We start from the raw sequence: 15,425 nt of genomic DNA, 5'->3' as shown, positions 1-15,425 counted from the left end.
GAGATTCACCAAACCTTGGTGCTTGGAGCTAGACCTTCAGGCCTCTCAGGTGAGCGTCTTTGATAGGAAACTCTAATAAACGCTTGCATCAAGTCAGAAATTGGTTATTAAAACACTTGTTCTTATCCCTGGCCAGGAAATTAGGTCCTATCAATGAGGTCTGACTCCAGCAAACAACTCGAGGTTACCGTTATCTGAACAGCAAGAAGGCCTTCCCCAGCATCTCTGGCATCGATGGCAAACTCCACGGGCAGACTGGCAGGCACACCGTAGGAACTGAGGCCCGGGCCACTGGCGGTCACTTTGCTGGCGTCGTAAGTGGGAAGGACCTTGACCTTAAAGGGACTTGCACACACACACACACACGCAGGTCAGTAAGGACACACATCGGCCCTCTCTTACATAAGGGGACTGGGACCAAAAGGGGGCTTTCTACAGCAGATGAGACAGTACGTTTCTTCAAGTGCCCTGGGTCCAGCAGAAATTTACAATCATGAGGAAATAACCATCATATGACAACTGGGCTTTGTGCAGAGAGTATTCTGTGGGATACAAACAGCTTGGGAGAAAACAGCCCCCAAATTGTCTGGGAAACATGGGGTTAAACATATTTAAGCCACTTTTGTTATGCTAGGACAATGTCACCAAATGGAAAACAGAATATTTTAATATTTTTCTCACCTTCTTTTATTTTCTATTTCTAGTATGTTTTATGAGGTAAATGATCTATTAGCAAAGTAATAAACAAATGTAATTTATAAACTATATATTTTTACATAGCTAGAGCTATATGCATATCTCTATATGAAACGTGCGGTATCGGGGATGTGGATAAAACTTTTTTATCTTAAGGGGAATGACCAAAACCATTTGGAAGTTGTTCTGTGAAGTGAAGAGCTTATGCAATATTTCTTGTATTAATATGAACAAGGAACAAGGCTTCTACCGAACACCTTCTGGGAATGCTATTATCAACCAAACCCTCAAGTAAGGAAATAAAAACTTTTACCCTAACCAGAAAGCTACTTGCAGGATCACCAAAAAGAAGCCTCTGGTTATACATTCCTCGTTTCTTCAAAAATTCCCCAAAGTCCTTAATTTTAGCTCGCCCTTCAAGGCAGGGGTGTGCACCAAGAGTGGGAGCCACATATACTTAGGCTACTGGGTCCTTACACCTGTGCAAAGCACACAGGTTCACGGTGTTACTGACTGGATGGATGGATGGTGGGTGGATGCATGGGTGGGTGGGTGGATGGATGGATGGATGGATTGATGGATGGATGGATGGATGGATAGATGGTGGGTGGATGGATGGATGGATGGATGGGTGGGTGGATGGATGGATGGATGGATGGATGAGGAAGAGAGGGAGGGACAGAGGGAGGACAAACCCCCAAAACAGCACTAGCCTGCAGGGGGCTAGGTTCAAGGCTGCTTTGGACAAACTTCCCCGAGTGTTAGGCGCTTACCTGCGAGGGATCTCTTCATCAGCATATTTGACTGAGATCATGTACGGCCCCTCCTGGGACGGAGTATAGGTCACTGTGTGTGTGCCATCCCCATTGTCCACCACGTTAACCGGCTCCACCAGGCCTGAGGACAGAGACGAGAGGTCTGAGGACCTGCTTGGCCTCCTCTTCACGCCACCCTGGGCTGAGTTTGAAAAGGGATCGCATTCATCCCCAAGCAATACCAGTCTCCACTGATAAGCAACATGAAGGCAAGCAGGCCAGAATCACAGGCCTAATCACAGTGAAAAAAGATACCCAATGCATGGCTGCAGAAATGACCCCAAGGGACAACTTTAGTTTTTCGTTGACCAAAGGACACTTGGTCTGTCCTAGAGCATAATTAAGGAGACTGTCTGCCGCTTGCTACCAGAGGGCAGAAGGTGAAGATAAATGTTACAGACATGCAATTTCCTTTTAAGCTTGTTAGGCATGCTTACAATTTGGCAGCTTTACTCTACAGCTGAGAAGGGCCAAAGAGTCAAGAACTCTGAATGGCAAAAATTAACCAAAGGGCTGGCCAGTCAGGACTTACGGCCACCTCTGAGCAAAGACCACCACGGGGCGAGCATGCTAGGTGTCGGTGCAGGGCAGTAGAGGTGTCAGTCCCATGGGGGGCGGGGGGCACCCACATTGTGACACCTGTGGGGGGATAGTTAGAGATTATGTTAAAGCGTAATCAAAGCATGCATTGGGTTAGTAGATTCCAAATCCCAGTTCTGAAGATGAGTTAAGGATGGGTCAACTGCAGGGTAGGTTAATCAAAGTGTGGCAGACTCATTAAGCAAAGCAGGTGAAGCAGGCCCAAGCCACTTTTAGAGGCAGCAAGAGGCATTCAGGTTACATAATTTAAACAGCAGCCAACAGGAAAATGCAAACCTGTCTCCATAAAGTCACCCTTCGGGTCACCTTTAAAGAACTCTGATACGGCTTTCAAGGGGCTACGCCATGACTGGGAATCCGTCTCATCAGCTAAAATTAAAAGGCTGTTACTTGAGGGTCCTCCACAATAGAGGCCAGTATAATGTGTCTCTCCCCACATCTCTCTCTCACACACCCACACACCCACACAGAGGTCTTCGAGTTTGGTGACTTCGCAGAATCAGATTCCAGCCCCATGACCTCGTTTCCCCCAAATCACTTCTGCCCTGAGCTTCAAAGGGTGTAACCTCCTGCTGAACCTCATCAGGGGAAGATTCTTCTTCAAAGAAGGAAGCCCCCATTTGCTACTTCTACTGTGGGGCCAAGCCCACATCATTGGGGGAAAAATCCAGATTATTTGTACGGGAGAGAACAGCTAAAAAGGAAATGTGGTTGCTTACCAAAACAGGCAAGTTTCAATGCACTTTAGGGCTTTGTCCCCAAATGGCCTGTTCTCCTTACCAAACCCAAATTCCAGGCTGCCAACGGGGTGGGACAAATTGCCAACAAAGCCCATTCCCCAACAGACACTCCAAATGGGTTTGGAACAATGACAAAGCTGTCTGCCATGTGGGCTGAGTGCCTGTCATTTTCAGAGAATCTGGGTATGTTTCATGAGAGTAGTAAAACATCCCCAATGGGAGTTATTACCCCACACCCCTCCACCCATCCAAATCCAAACCCTGACCCTGCCAGTCATCCCACAAATGCTGGAACACAGTGCAGCAGCTGGGACAGTATCATATATTTAGAGTCCAAACTCTACTTGCTTCATCTAGCTACTTTTAAAAAAATTAAATTAAAAAAAAAGTTTAGGGAGGGCTATATAATCAAATGGGAGAAGACAGTTAAAAATAACATCCCTGCCTGCTTTCCAGAAAGAAATTTTACTATCTAGCTAGAATATGGTACAACAAAGTAACTTAAATTTAATTTTAAGTTCAAGACAAAACTCGAAAGCCAAGTGCCTGCTCTGGGTCATGGCTGCCCCGCCCGGGCAGGTAAACGTCAGTGGAAGGCGGGGCACATACTCACCCCGTGGGCCCAGGACCCTCACTTCCAGGGGGGCAAGGCCGGCCTTGCTGCTGTCTACCGTGAAGGACTGCGGGATGCGGGCTCGGACGCCTGAGCCCACCCCGGGGCCAGCGATCTTGACCTTGCTGGGGTCCACGACATCCTTCACAGGAACCCTGAAGGGGCTGCCTGGAAAAGAGGACACGGGCTTCTGAGTGCAGTCTGTCCAGCGGTCAGTCGTGCCGTCGGTGTGCCCAGAACTGCCCCGTTGCTCCACCTGGGTCCTTGATCGTGCGACTTCCGTCGGCTCATCCTGCCTTGCTGCTCATGCACCCATGTGTCCACTCGCTTTCACCAACCACTACAGAGCACCTACTATACGCAGATATTGTGCCAGGGGCTCCAGGAACCCATAATCCACAGAAAAAAGACACAAACAAGCTGTATAACACATGTTGGCGGATGTACAAGGCACAACCAACTTGGTCTTCAGGAGACCAGAGACAGCTTCCCCAGAACATCTAAGCTGAGCAGGAACGTGAGCAGATCTCACCCAAGAGAAGTGGGTAGAGAGGTGCTTCAAGCAAAGAGATCATCATGTGCAAAGGCCTGGAGGTGAGGGAGAAGACAGGTTGTTGAGAAACTGAAAGGTGGAAAGAAGGGGCAAAGAGGACTGGAGGGAGATGGGCAAACCCATTTTTAACACCTGCTCCCAGTCATAGCTCATGAGAGCCTCCTGGAATCCTTCCAACCACACATGGCCTTCCTCATTCCCTGGACGCTTGGTGATGCCCCGGTCCTGCTGCATGGTTGACCCCACAGGGTCACTGGGGGCCTCTGACTCTTTGAGGGTGTCAATTTTAAAGACCACTGAAATGTGGAGAATGCAAGGAGATCAATGTTTATGAGAGAAGCACTAGAGAACCAAGGGCTAGTCCAGGGACCCTCACGGAATTCCTCCAAGGAGGGGGACCAAATAAAACCTCCCTGGAGGTGAGCCCCAAACACGACCCCCAATGTCCCCAGCACTGTGCCTCAGGCTAAACACACTCCTGCTGCGTACAGCATTAAAGCCTCCTGGGCTCCCCGTGAAGTGGGGCAAAGTTAATGACCTGTGTTAGGGAAGCTGAGGTCTCTCTGTTCTGCACCCTGGAAAATGTATACTTTCTAGAATCAGCAGTGGTAAATAACAAAGACCACATGCAAAACCAAGACCCTGACTTTCTAAAAACAGCTGGAATTCAGAATGGTCAAAAGCATCCAGTTTTCCAGCTAAATGAAATAAATGGTGGAATCTGAGAAAGACAAGCACTTCTCCCCATTCTGGTTTAGTTAAACAAGAGGAAGTTTTATTCTACAGAGTGACAGTGAGGCTGTTAATGTCAACAGGTGATGGCAACGGACTACCTCTGAGGCTAATAACTGAGTCACAGCCTTCGTTGGAAGTTGTCTGAACTTAACACTAGGGCAGCCAAGAACCAATAAGCAAAGGTAAGAAAAAGTTAGGTACAAGATGACCATATAAGGTTATCTGCCATTCCTCTGTCCCATGCTCCAGACAGACATCATCAGTCGATCACAGGCAGCCTTTCTTCCTGATGTGCTCTGAATTCCAGCCAACCCACCACCACCACCAGACCACAGCTGGCCACCAGAGGAAACCAAGACAAAAATTACAGGTAAGACAAGACACCGTGTTAAAAGGAACCCCACTACTGGTTTGTACAAGGCCAACAAAAACTGAACAAATATTTAACTACCCAGAATTCCTACGAAAGCAAATCAGAAGCTAGCAGATTGCTGAATGTTTCACAACAGCATCTCATGTGTTAGCTATGAAGCCTAACACTAAAACAACCTACAAACATTTTACTAAATGCCATTGCCTGGGAAAGTTCTAGGGTTCAAGAGAAGCTGGCAGTCTGCTCTGGGAAACAACGGAGTCTAAAGCGTAAAGAGGCACCATCTGCATCTGACGGGAAAACCCCAAACTGATCTCTTTCTGTTGTTATGCTTGAAGATGGCCATCTGCCTCAAGCTTGCAGGTCAGCCACAAGGGTCCAAACTCTCACCCTCTCTACAGGGGAATTCCTAAGCTGATGGCATCCACCACAATTTCCCAGTAGAGTCAAAACAGTGTTGTTGCCTCCGCAACCAGGAGATGGTCATCTCTACCGCTGCCTGCCTGGTCTAAGCCACTACATTATCTCTTCTTGAAACAGCCTTCTACTCTCTCCCATCCTAAGCATTGTAGTGTAAAACTCCAAAAGGTAACCATCAGTCTGTGTTCTGTAACTCTGTGTTCTGTCACTGCACCATGCTATCTTTCCTTGGAGCTGTTATCACAAGTTTTAGTTACATAAACACCAGACAGCAAGCTCCATAAGGGCAGGAGCTGTCTTCTTGCCCCTACTGAATTCTAGTAGCCTAGTGAAGTGGTTATAGGAATGTAAAAAGTATATATTGAATGAGCTACAAGGACACATTTGAGGGGAAAACCTGTCACCTGAAACCAGTTAATTCTTAAATGAACATTTGAGTAGAAATAATTTGAGTTGAATGTCAATGCTTTCTGATCAGTGTGATAGAAAGATGCTTTCTGATCAGTGTGATAGAAAGAATGTGAGTGGGTATGCACATTTTGCATGTGGTAAGAGGGAAAGAAGGGGTGGAACCAGGAAAGTGGGTGATCAGTGGCCCTCCTGTTTCCTGGGAGCCAATCCAGAATCCCACCCGAATGCTCCTCAGTCTGCTCCCTCCCCTCAGGGCAAGAACAGTAAGGACCCATTCAAGACACTTCCTGCTTCCAGGATGGGGCTCTGCTTCCTTCTCAGCACACCTGAGATATGAGACAGTGGTTCTCAACTGGGACACCTGGCAATATTTAGAGACATTTTGGGCTGTCACAACTGAGTGGGTGGGTGCTACTGGCTCCTAGTGGGTAGAAATTAGGAAGGCTGTTAAACATCCTACCACGCACAGGATAGCCCGCACAACAAAGAATTAACCTGCCCAAAAAGTCAGTAGTGCTGAGGTCAATAAACCCTGTTTTACATTAAGTGTGCAATACATCATTAAATAGAAAAGCAATTATTAAACAAGAATTTGAGTGTGTGTGTCTTTATCAGCCATCAGAACTGTCCATGGAAAATAAGAAAACAAAACACATACCTAAATTGAGTTAAGAACCAAACACAAAATAACATGGAGATTTTTAACTTTGTAAAGAACCAGATTTCCTTAATTGTGTCAAGAACTAGGTCCTCCAACACAGAAACAATCATTTGCAGTCAGAACTCCAAGCCAATGCTTTCTGCCACATTAAAAAAAAAAAGCACTCACTGATTTCATGTGTCAAATGTTACTGGTTCTACAGGGAGTTGAAATATTCTTGGAGATTCAGTCCTAAGGAAAATTCTTCCTTTGCAGCTACTGCAAATATCAGACTGTTTTTCCTACTCAAAGCAATAGCAAAATCAAACCCACTTTTCATACAAAACCAATTATCTTTTGGGTTGGGTTCTTCTCCACGCCACAGCTTACCAGGGATGTGGGCTCCTCCGTATGTGATATTAACATCGTAATCCCCTGGAGCAAAAGGGATGTACTCAGCACTGCAGCTGCCGTCTTTGTTGTCCCTGCAGTTTATCTTTGATTCTGAGGGTCCTTCGACAGTTATGCCAAGCCCACCAATTCCTGCTCCTCTGGAAAGCATGGAAAAGAGAGCAAAGTGGTACATGATTCATGCTAGTTTGCTTAGTGCCAAATTCATTTACAATCCTTCTAGAAACAATTCTATTCAGCTAACCAAATTCAACAATTGTGTAATACAAAAACAAACAAACAAACAAAAAAACAGCTTTGACCCCCTCCCTTTCCCATGCTTACCCTTAATTTGTTTTTCATATCCAACTGCCTTGGCTAGGATCTCAAGTATGATGCAAGTATATGCCTTGTGACCAATTCTAACGTTTCACTTAAATACAAAATTGGCAGTATATCTCCGCATTATCAGGTTAAGGAGCTTCCATGTAGTCCTGGTTTGCTAAGCAGTTTTATAACAATTATCAAATGCTTTTTTGGTATATTTTTAGCTCTACCTGCTCTTTCTCTGGTAAAAAAAAGTTAGAAGGAAAACCCACAAACATCATGGAAAAAATGCCTCTTACCAAAAGTTGGGAGACCATGAGACACATGTTGGGTACATCCATAAAACTTCCTGAAAGTGGTTACACTATCTAGGGCTGTTCCTTTCAGGGAGTCAACACACAGACCCCAGAGACTTGCCTACCTGGTAACCACAGTGAAGACATTGGGTTTGTTGGTAAAGGCCTCTTTCAATCCAGGTCCGTGGGCTTGAACCCGAGATGGCTGGCAGCCTTCAGTTACAGCCACTTTGAAGGGACTGTTGGGGACGGGCACATCGTCGTACGTCACCTCCACTACATGGAGGCCTGGGCAAAACACAGAGGCACATATTTGCACACGAACCTCCTGTTTGAAGGAAATGACACTCTATTCCAGGGTTTTATCTAGCATCCAAATCTGCATGTTATACTGTATTTTGCAAAGAGGAGGCTAAAAAACAGTAAAGTTGGTACGATCTGATTTAAAAAAAAAAATACAAACTCTCTGCTTATGCTGTCTGTTCACTTGGCGCATAGCCCATGCACTGCATGGGACCCCACAACGGCAAGTACCACCAAGGCTACATTCAAGTCAGTCCATCTCAAACACACTAGCCTGAGTAGGGAAAACTCCATCCAGCCATTATCCTAAAGACAACGGGAAACCATGAAATAGAGAGACGCGCATCTACAAGGAGAGACTGGAAGTACCCATACCAGCATATTAATAGGGATTACGTAACCAGATGATGGGGCTCTGTGGTGCTTTTACTTTTTTCTTTATTCTTTTCTGTTGTAGCAATCGTGCCATGACATGATCCCATATCCTGCTCCGATCAGGCTGAGGCTAAACCCTGGCCCTGCAGTCACACAACAGGGACAGCAAGCCAGGCCCCGAGCGGGCAGGTGGCTCTGCGGGGGAGGAAATGGCCCCACGCGGCTCTGAACCAGGGACATGCCCGAGGAGAGGGCAGCTCACCTTTCTCGAAGGGCGTGTACTCCACCTGGTACGTGCCGTCGGTGTTGTCCCTGACGAAGCACTCGGTGGAGGCCCCCGAGGGGTTGGCAATGTGGGCCTTGATGTGGTCCCCCCCGACCTGGGTCAGGGGCCGGGAGTCAACCGTGAAGTCGGTGGTGGCTTCGCGGAACACATCTGCAGAGCAATCCCACAGACAGGGAGGTTGCAACACCTCGGGCCCGGCAGCAAGTCCAAGAACAAAGTTTCTCAGCTCGTAAGAACACATTCGAGTCCAATTTCAGTGACAGCAGATGACTGCTCTGCCTGGCTCTTAAGAGATCATCATTATTACACACACACACACACACGCACGCACACATGCATGCACGCAGAAAGCCAGGGCAGTCTTGCCCAGGCAAAAGCACCACTCACACACTTCTCTCAGGGCAAGGGTAGAGATCCAGGGTGAGTTAAAGATGGAAGACTGACCTGCTCTGTGGCCCGCGTGGTGTTTGCCAGCCCTGCATTTTAAACTTTTTCGTTTAAGTGCCAACAGTTAAATATGTTGAGTTTCCACATAAAAATCAAGATTTCTGGCTTCTCCAGAAGAACAGAAAAATCTGCTGACAATGCTGGGCCCCAGGCTCCATGGAGAAACAGGAAGTGGGAGCTGGGCCATAGCAGCCTCTGGAAAAACACTGTGCCCACGACTCCCCAGCCAGAGGCCACGGGAGCTCTTTCCTCTACCAGCCTGACCCCCACAGCACCCGAGTTTGCAACCCCTGCTCTGTGAGTTCCCGGTGGCTCTTCAATCCCATGTTACTTTCCCAGCCTCCCTCCTTTTGACAAAACCCACCTTTTCCTTCTATTCCTGGCCCGAAGACTTTGACCCTGCTGGTGTCCACCGCGGGCTCCACGCGGACGCGCGTGGGGAAGTGAGGCACCAGCTCCCCGCCGTACTTCATGGTCAGCGTGTACATGCCAGCCGTCAGGGGCACGTAGGTCACTGCGTAGGTGCCGTCCTTGTTGTTCTGGACGTGCACTTCAGCTTTCGTCCCCGCGTCTGACACAGCTTCCAGACCCAGGGCCCCGGGGCCCGCTTCCGAGCAGTCGACGCTGAGCAGCCCAGCTTCTCCCACCTTCCCATGCTCGAGTCCAGGCCCCGACGCCACGACCTTGGAGGGGTCGAAAGGCATCTCGATGTCGGCTTTGAATGGAGATCCAGGTATGTGGACCTCTTCAAAGAGAATGTTGACGAAGTACTCCCCGGGCTTTGTGGGGAGGTAAGAGACAGAGCAGGTCCCATCGCCGTTGTCAGAGCACTCGATTTTGGCCTCGCAAGGACCTTCCACCGTTAGGCCCAAACCTCCAGTTCCGGCGCCTTTGGTGTCGATGGTGAATTCGGCAGGTTTGCCCACAACACCGCCTCGAAGCCCAGGCCCGTGGGCCTTCACCTGTTTGAAAAAAGAATAGAAAGTCAAATTCTGCCTGGCACTGCTTTCAACAACCAAGCGTGCAATGACCACCGTTACGGACTGAATTATGCCTCCCACAAAGACACGTTAAGTCCTGACCTCCGGTCCTGTGGACAGGACCCCATCTGCAAATAGGATCTTTACAGAAGCTGTCACTTAAGGTGGGCTTTGATCAAATATGACTGGATCCTTATATTTTCTTATAAGAGAAATTTGGACACAGTAGGAGAGAGCCAGAGAGAGACAGCCAGAGACAGGGGCAGAGATTGAGTTATGGACTGCCGATGAGCTACCAACAGAATGCCACAGACTCTGGAGAGTAAGATCCTGCTGACATCTTAAGTTTGGACTTGTAGCCTCCAAAACTGCAAGACAATAAATCCCAGTTGTCTAAGCCAGCCCACCTGTGGCATTTGTTATAGAAGCCCTAGCAAACTCAGACAAGTACTGAACTGCATCTCAATATAGTAGTCCTTCTCCCTGGGTCTAACTTGTGTCTCACACACATAGAATCACAGCAGAGAGGCGTGGCCCCTGAAGCACGGGGGCAGGAGATGAGCTGGAAACCCCTCCATGAGTTTCTTTCCTCCTGCCATGCCTGGCCCTTTTTTGATCCGCAGGGCTGGAGCGGGAGATCTGGAGGCCAGTCCACCACACATGTGATGTCCTCGTTTGAGTGCTCACACACAGCTCTCCTGGACCCTCATGTGGGTTGAACTGAGTGCTGGGAGCCAGGCTGAGGCTCCACATTCACTGTCTCACCACTCCCTCTCCCAGGCTCGCTCTGATGCCAGTACCATTACCATGCACACACACAAAGGAATGAATGGGGATAGGAAGTCAGAAAGTGAGAGGAGGAGCAGAGCTATGACCCAGCTGCCCGGGGATCCGCGTTCTTATTTGACAATCATAGGAGGGAGAACCACCATCAGCCATGGAGAACCGACTCTCATCACAAAGTAATTTTCAAAAGGTCTTTGCAACTCCAAAAGATACTTGGACCCCAACGTTCATAGCAGCATTGTTCACAATAGCAAGGCAACCCAGGAGCCCATCGACGGATGAATGGATAAACAAAATGTGGTGTAGAATGTATATTATTGAGACATAGAAAGGAATGATGTTCTCATACATGTCACCACATGGAAGAACCTTGAAAACATTATGCTGAGTGAAAGAAGTCAGACTCAAAAGGACAAATACTGTATGATCCCACTTATGTAAAATAAACCTCGAATAAGCAAATTCATACAGACAGAAAGCAGATTACCAGTTGCTAGGGGCCAGGGGTAGGGAATGGGGTACAGAGTTTCTGTTTGGGTTGATGAAACAATTCCAGTAATGGATGGTGGTGACAGAAGCACAACAGTGTGGATGTGATCAATGTAATAACTGTACATTTTAAAAAGGTAAGTGACAGGTTTTATGGCATATATGTGCTACTACAACAACAAAAAAAAACCTCTGCAAGGCAGAACCAGAGAAGGACAACAGCACTGTTTACCCAAATGGGGCAAATTCTGCAACTAAAAAGAAAAGCTGAGTCCTCCAGGTGTTGGGCCTGACCTTGGTGGGGTCTGGCGGCAGGGAGGCCTCCACTGTGTACGGGCTCCCAGGCATGGGGTGTCCGTCGTAGGTCACGTCCACAGCGTAGAGCCCCTCCTCCCGGGGGATGAACTTGGCCAGGCTGCTCTCCCGGCCAGCCAGGGGCGTCACCAGGCACGGCACAACCTTCCGTGAGGGGCTCAGGATGGTCACGTCCAGCTTCCCCTGGCCTCCGGCACCCCTGGTATCAATGGAAAACTCCTGATCCTTTCCAACTTCGACTCCTGGAAAAGGAGAACAAGCCAAAGAGATGAGCTGGCTCTTTTCAGCAGCAAGAAGAAAGTGACAGCAGGGAAATGGTTCCTTGGACGTGGAGATTTTTCTCAGTCTCTACAAAGCAGAGGACAAGAAGCAAAACTGAGTAAGTATAACCAGCATAGAAGCCTCAGTAACAGTTGGAACAAGAACAATAAATCGTTGACTGATTGATTAACTGATGATATGGTAATAATAATAGCATAGTCCTGAATGAGGGTCACGTGCAAAGAGAGGGTGATGGAATGCTTCTTGGATGCCAGGCATGAGTGAGGTCCTATATAAGCCACAACCCCTTTTATTTTCACCACAATCCTATGAAGTATTTATTATTAACCAAAGACTTCATGAGATGGGGAAGCTGAGACTTCAGAGAAATTAAATGAACTGTTCAGAGTTACGCATTCAGCAAACAGCAAACCTGAGACTCAAACCTAAATTTACCTACCCCACAATCTGTTTTGCTGACCAGTAAGTTATATTCTGACACTATCCTTTTTCCTTAGCTTACTTTTGGTAATAACTTCCTATCAAAACTATCCCATAATCCAAAATTTTCTTTACTAATTCTTGGCAGCAAATTCAATCATCCAGTCCCTCCCATCCCCAAAGAAGGCAAAAGTCACAAAGCTGGCAACGCAGGGGCACTGAAGTAAGTTCTGAGAACTGATTCTGTACTACAATGATTTTTTAAATGTTTTGCAAAGCTGGGCCACAGGAAACCCATTTGTTATATTTGACAAAAGCAGGGAAAGACTTTGAACAAAAACAAAAGCACTGGGAACACAGGGCCCCCACCACAACCCAGAGAAATATTGACTCTAGGCAACACAGCGCCTGCCAAAACGAACACTCCTGAACCACAAGCAAGAAGTCCAGAGGGAGAGAGGCTCCTATGAATTGGTGCAGCGCTTTTCCTGTTCTGGAGTTGAAACCCTCAGTGTCTTGGAGAAAGAAGGGACAAGACTTCTGAAAGGGCCAGGGGGTGACAGCTCATATGCTCAGAGCTGGGTGCTCCCCGGGAATGGAAGCCAATGCCGAGCTCTTGCTTCAGCACCTCCTGAACTGGGAGCCGGCCTCACCCACACCTGGCATCTGGGTGCCAGATGAGTGAGGGGGCCCACACATGGCACCTTCACAGGTGCACAAACAGCCCACCCTGGGGACACCCTCAGCCCCGTGGGGCCCTGACACCAGGTGAGCACCTAGCAGCTACACAGGCCAGGGAGAGCTAATGTGGATGTGAAGGCCCAGATGCTCAGCTACAAAGGCAAGCTGAAGACACAGGGGCAGAACAGGATAACTTTAACACAAAACAAACATCATCAAATGTTTCATGTGTGAAGAGATGCAGCAGACAGAGGAGAGGTCTGGGACGATGCAAGGATGGAAACAACAGATAACTCTGGTTAACCCTAGGGAGGGGGAAACATGTTGATCAAAATGGAATTTAGATGAGAAATGGATTGATGCATGCCTTGTGTAATAAAAATTAATTTTACAAGCATGTGTTGAACTTCTGAGGCTGAGTGATGACTATATAAAGCGCTTGTATTTCACTGCTGTCTTTACTTTGTATGTTTGAAATTTTCCATAATTTGAAAAAAATGAAAAATTTATTTTCAAATAAGTGAAATGAGCTTGCACTAATAAAACAAGCAAGAGGAATGTTGGCTGGGGGTGGGGGTGCTGTGGTCCCCACATGGAAGGGAGTTGGCTTTTATGCTTGACCGTTGATCTCAAATGTGGATTCAATCAGCCAAGGACAGTTGGCACGGTAGAAACTCACCCAAAAGCAAACGTGGCCCCACCTTTCTTTGTAATGAAAACCTCTCACTGTGATGCCAGCAGGTTACTGGGGACTGCCTATGTGCCAGGTCCTGAACTATCAGCTTCTTTAATTTTCACAATATTCCCAGGAGTATGCCACTGTCCACCAACCCTCATCCCACCCCACCCCCCATACAAACGGGAAAACTGAGGGCAAGTGGCAGGGAGGGCCACAGAGCTGTTCCAAAGCCCGGCCCTATTCAAACCCAGGTCTGTCCAACTGCGTCTCTCTGAAGACAGAATTTGCTTCTCTGGGGATTCTGCCTATGAAGGAAATCTAACTGGCAGCCCCGTTTGGTGGCTTCCATGACCGGCCTCCCCTCCGGTCGCACACTTACTGTTTTCCAGCCCATTAATTTTTATCTTGCTCAGATCCAGCGGAGCAGCCACGCCCACGGTGAAAGGGCTTTTGGGGATGGGATCGCAGCCGTACGTCACCAGGACCTGCATGTTGCCCTGGAATGAGAGGGAAACCCTAGTGAACCTTTGGATACCTAGTTGCTGACCTGGTGTTTAAAACTGCCCTCTGGATCATCGATTCTTCCCAAAGACACAGGGTGCTTAGTGCTAATGGATTTAGAAAGCATCTAAGATATATTTTGCTAAATTTTTTGGCCACGTGGCAAAAATGATGGAAGAAATAGATAACATAAGAGCAGCTAATAATAAGAGAGATGACGTAAGAGCATTTACTGCCTGCCAAGCACTGTACTGCATGCTTTTATGCATTTTCTCAATTCCATCTCAAAACCATCCTAAAAGGGTTGTCCCCACCAATGTCCCCTTTTCCAGAAGAAATTCTGGCCCAGAGAGGTGCAGTGGCCTACCCTGAGTCACACTGCTAGGTATAGAGCTAGGCTGCACATCCATGGCACCCAAACCTGAGCTCGCAGCTGCTCTGCCACCACCTCCCCACCCAGCAACACCCAACCCCAGCCACAGGGAAGCAGCTGGGGCCAGTGGCCTCTAATGGGATAGGATCATTTTTTCTATGACCCAGGAATCAATTTCAGGCCACCAGGCTGTAAAAGGGATTTGTGAACATTCACCTTGAGCCTATCTAAGACCATAGCAGAGTATCTGAACTTCCGTGTCTAAGACAAAGAAAGAAAAGCTGCAAGTGTGAAGGGAGAATGTGGCCGCGGGCCTGGCAGGCGTCCTTCCACTGGCAGCGGTGGCCCTGGAGACTGAGGCATGGACAGCATGTGTGGGACAGCACGTGTGCCCCTGCTATGCTCCTCTGGCCAGTCGTGGCCCTGCTCACTGTTTGCCTTCTCTCTCCACCGTTGTCTGAGTCCCCTCCCCACAAACCACAGCTCCATGAAAGTCCATGGCTGTCTCAGTAGATTAAGATCCTCCTCACCTCCAACTTAAAAGGACATGGAAGGGAAAGAAAGACTCCACTTTCTCTGCCCCAAGGATCTAGCAGGCTCACTGGAATTCAGCCCCTGCTAAAAGCTGTCAATGATCAAGTATTAGAAGGATGTAGCTTTTGGCCTATGTGTATTTTCTCACATTTCTTTTATAATAAAGGGGGTGGGGGACTTGGGACCAAAATAAAAAAATGGGTTACATCTTAACAAAGGATTATGAATACTGAGTCATTACATAGATTGTTTTTTTTGTCTCCAGTGTATTAGAAGAACTAGAAGGAAACAACTGAAATTGTGGAACTCGACCCCACACTATACTTTGAAATTTGCTCTATAACCACTTGTGAAACCGTACTTTG

The 15,425-nt window shown here is 47.8% G+C and overlaps 1 protein-coding gene across 3 annotated transcripts in view; it reads right to left on the bottom strand.

The window, feature by feature from the left end:
• Positions 1–15,425, bottom strand: part of FLNB (filamin B) — a 136,929-nt gene that overhangs the window by 34,052 nt on the left and 87,452 nt on the right. For 2 of the 3 annotated variants that reach the window (XM_037798964.1, XM_037798973.1), the window contains exons 19-27: positions 14,032–14,149; positions 11,570–11,832; positions 9,385–9,982; positions 8,550–8,723; positions 7,735–7,897; positions 6,987–7,147; positions 3,465–3,632; positions 1,470–1,593; positions 189–345 (exon numbers count right to left, since the gene is read on the bottom strand). In XM_037798964.1, coding sequence (XP_037654892.1) covers positions 189–345; positions 1,470–1,593; positions 3,465–3,632; positions 6,987–7,147; positions 7,735–7,897; positions 8,550–8,723; positions 9,385–9,982; positions 11,570–11,832; positions 14,032–14,149 — 1,926 coding nt within the window. Of the gene's footprint in view, positions 1–188; positions 346–1,469; positions 1,594–2,387; positions 2,481–3,464; positions 3,633–6,986; positions 7,148–7,734; positions 7,898–8,549; positions 8,724–9,384; positions 9,983–11,569; positions 11,833–14,031; positions 14,150–15,425 lie in introns of all 3 variants that reach the window. The other variant, XM_037798961.1, reaches the window with a different exon arrangement.

The sequence above is a fragment of the Choloepus didactylus genome, chromosome 1, assembly GCF_015220235.1.
Source record: "Choloepus didactylus isolate mChoDid1 chromosome 1, mChoDid1.pri, whole genome shotgun sequence".
Taxonomy (NCBI): domain Eukaryota; kingdom Metazoa; phylum Chordata; class Mammalia; order Pilosa; family Megalonychidae; genus Choloepus; species Choloepus didactylus.
Note: the sequence above shows the minus strand (reverse complement) of the source record. Positions and strands in the feature narration are given on the sequence as shown.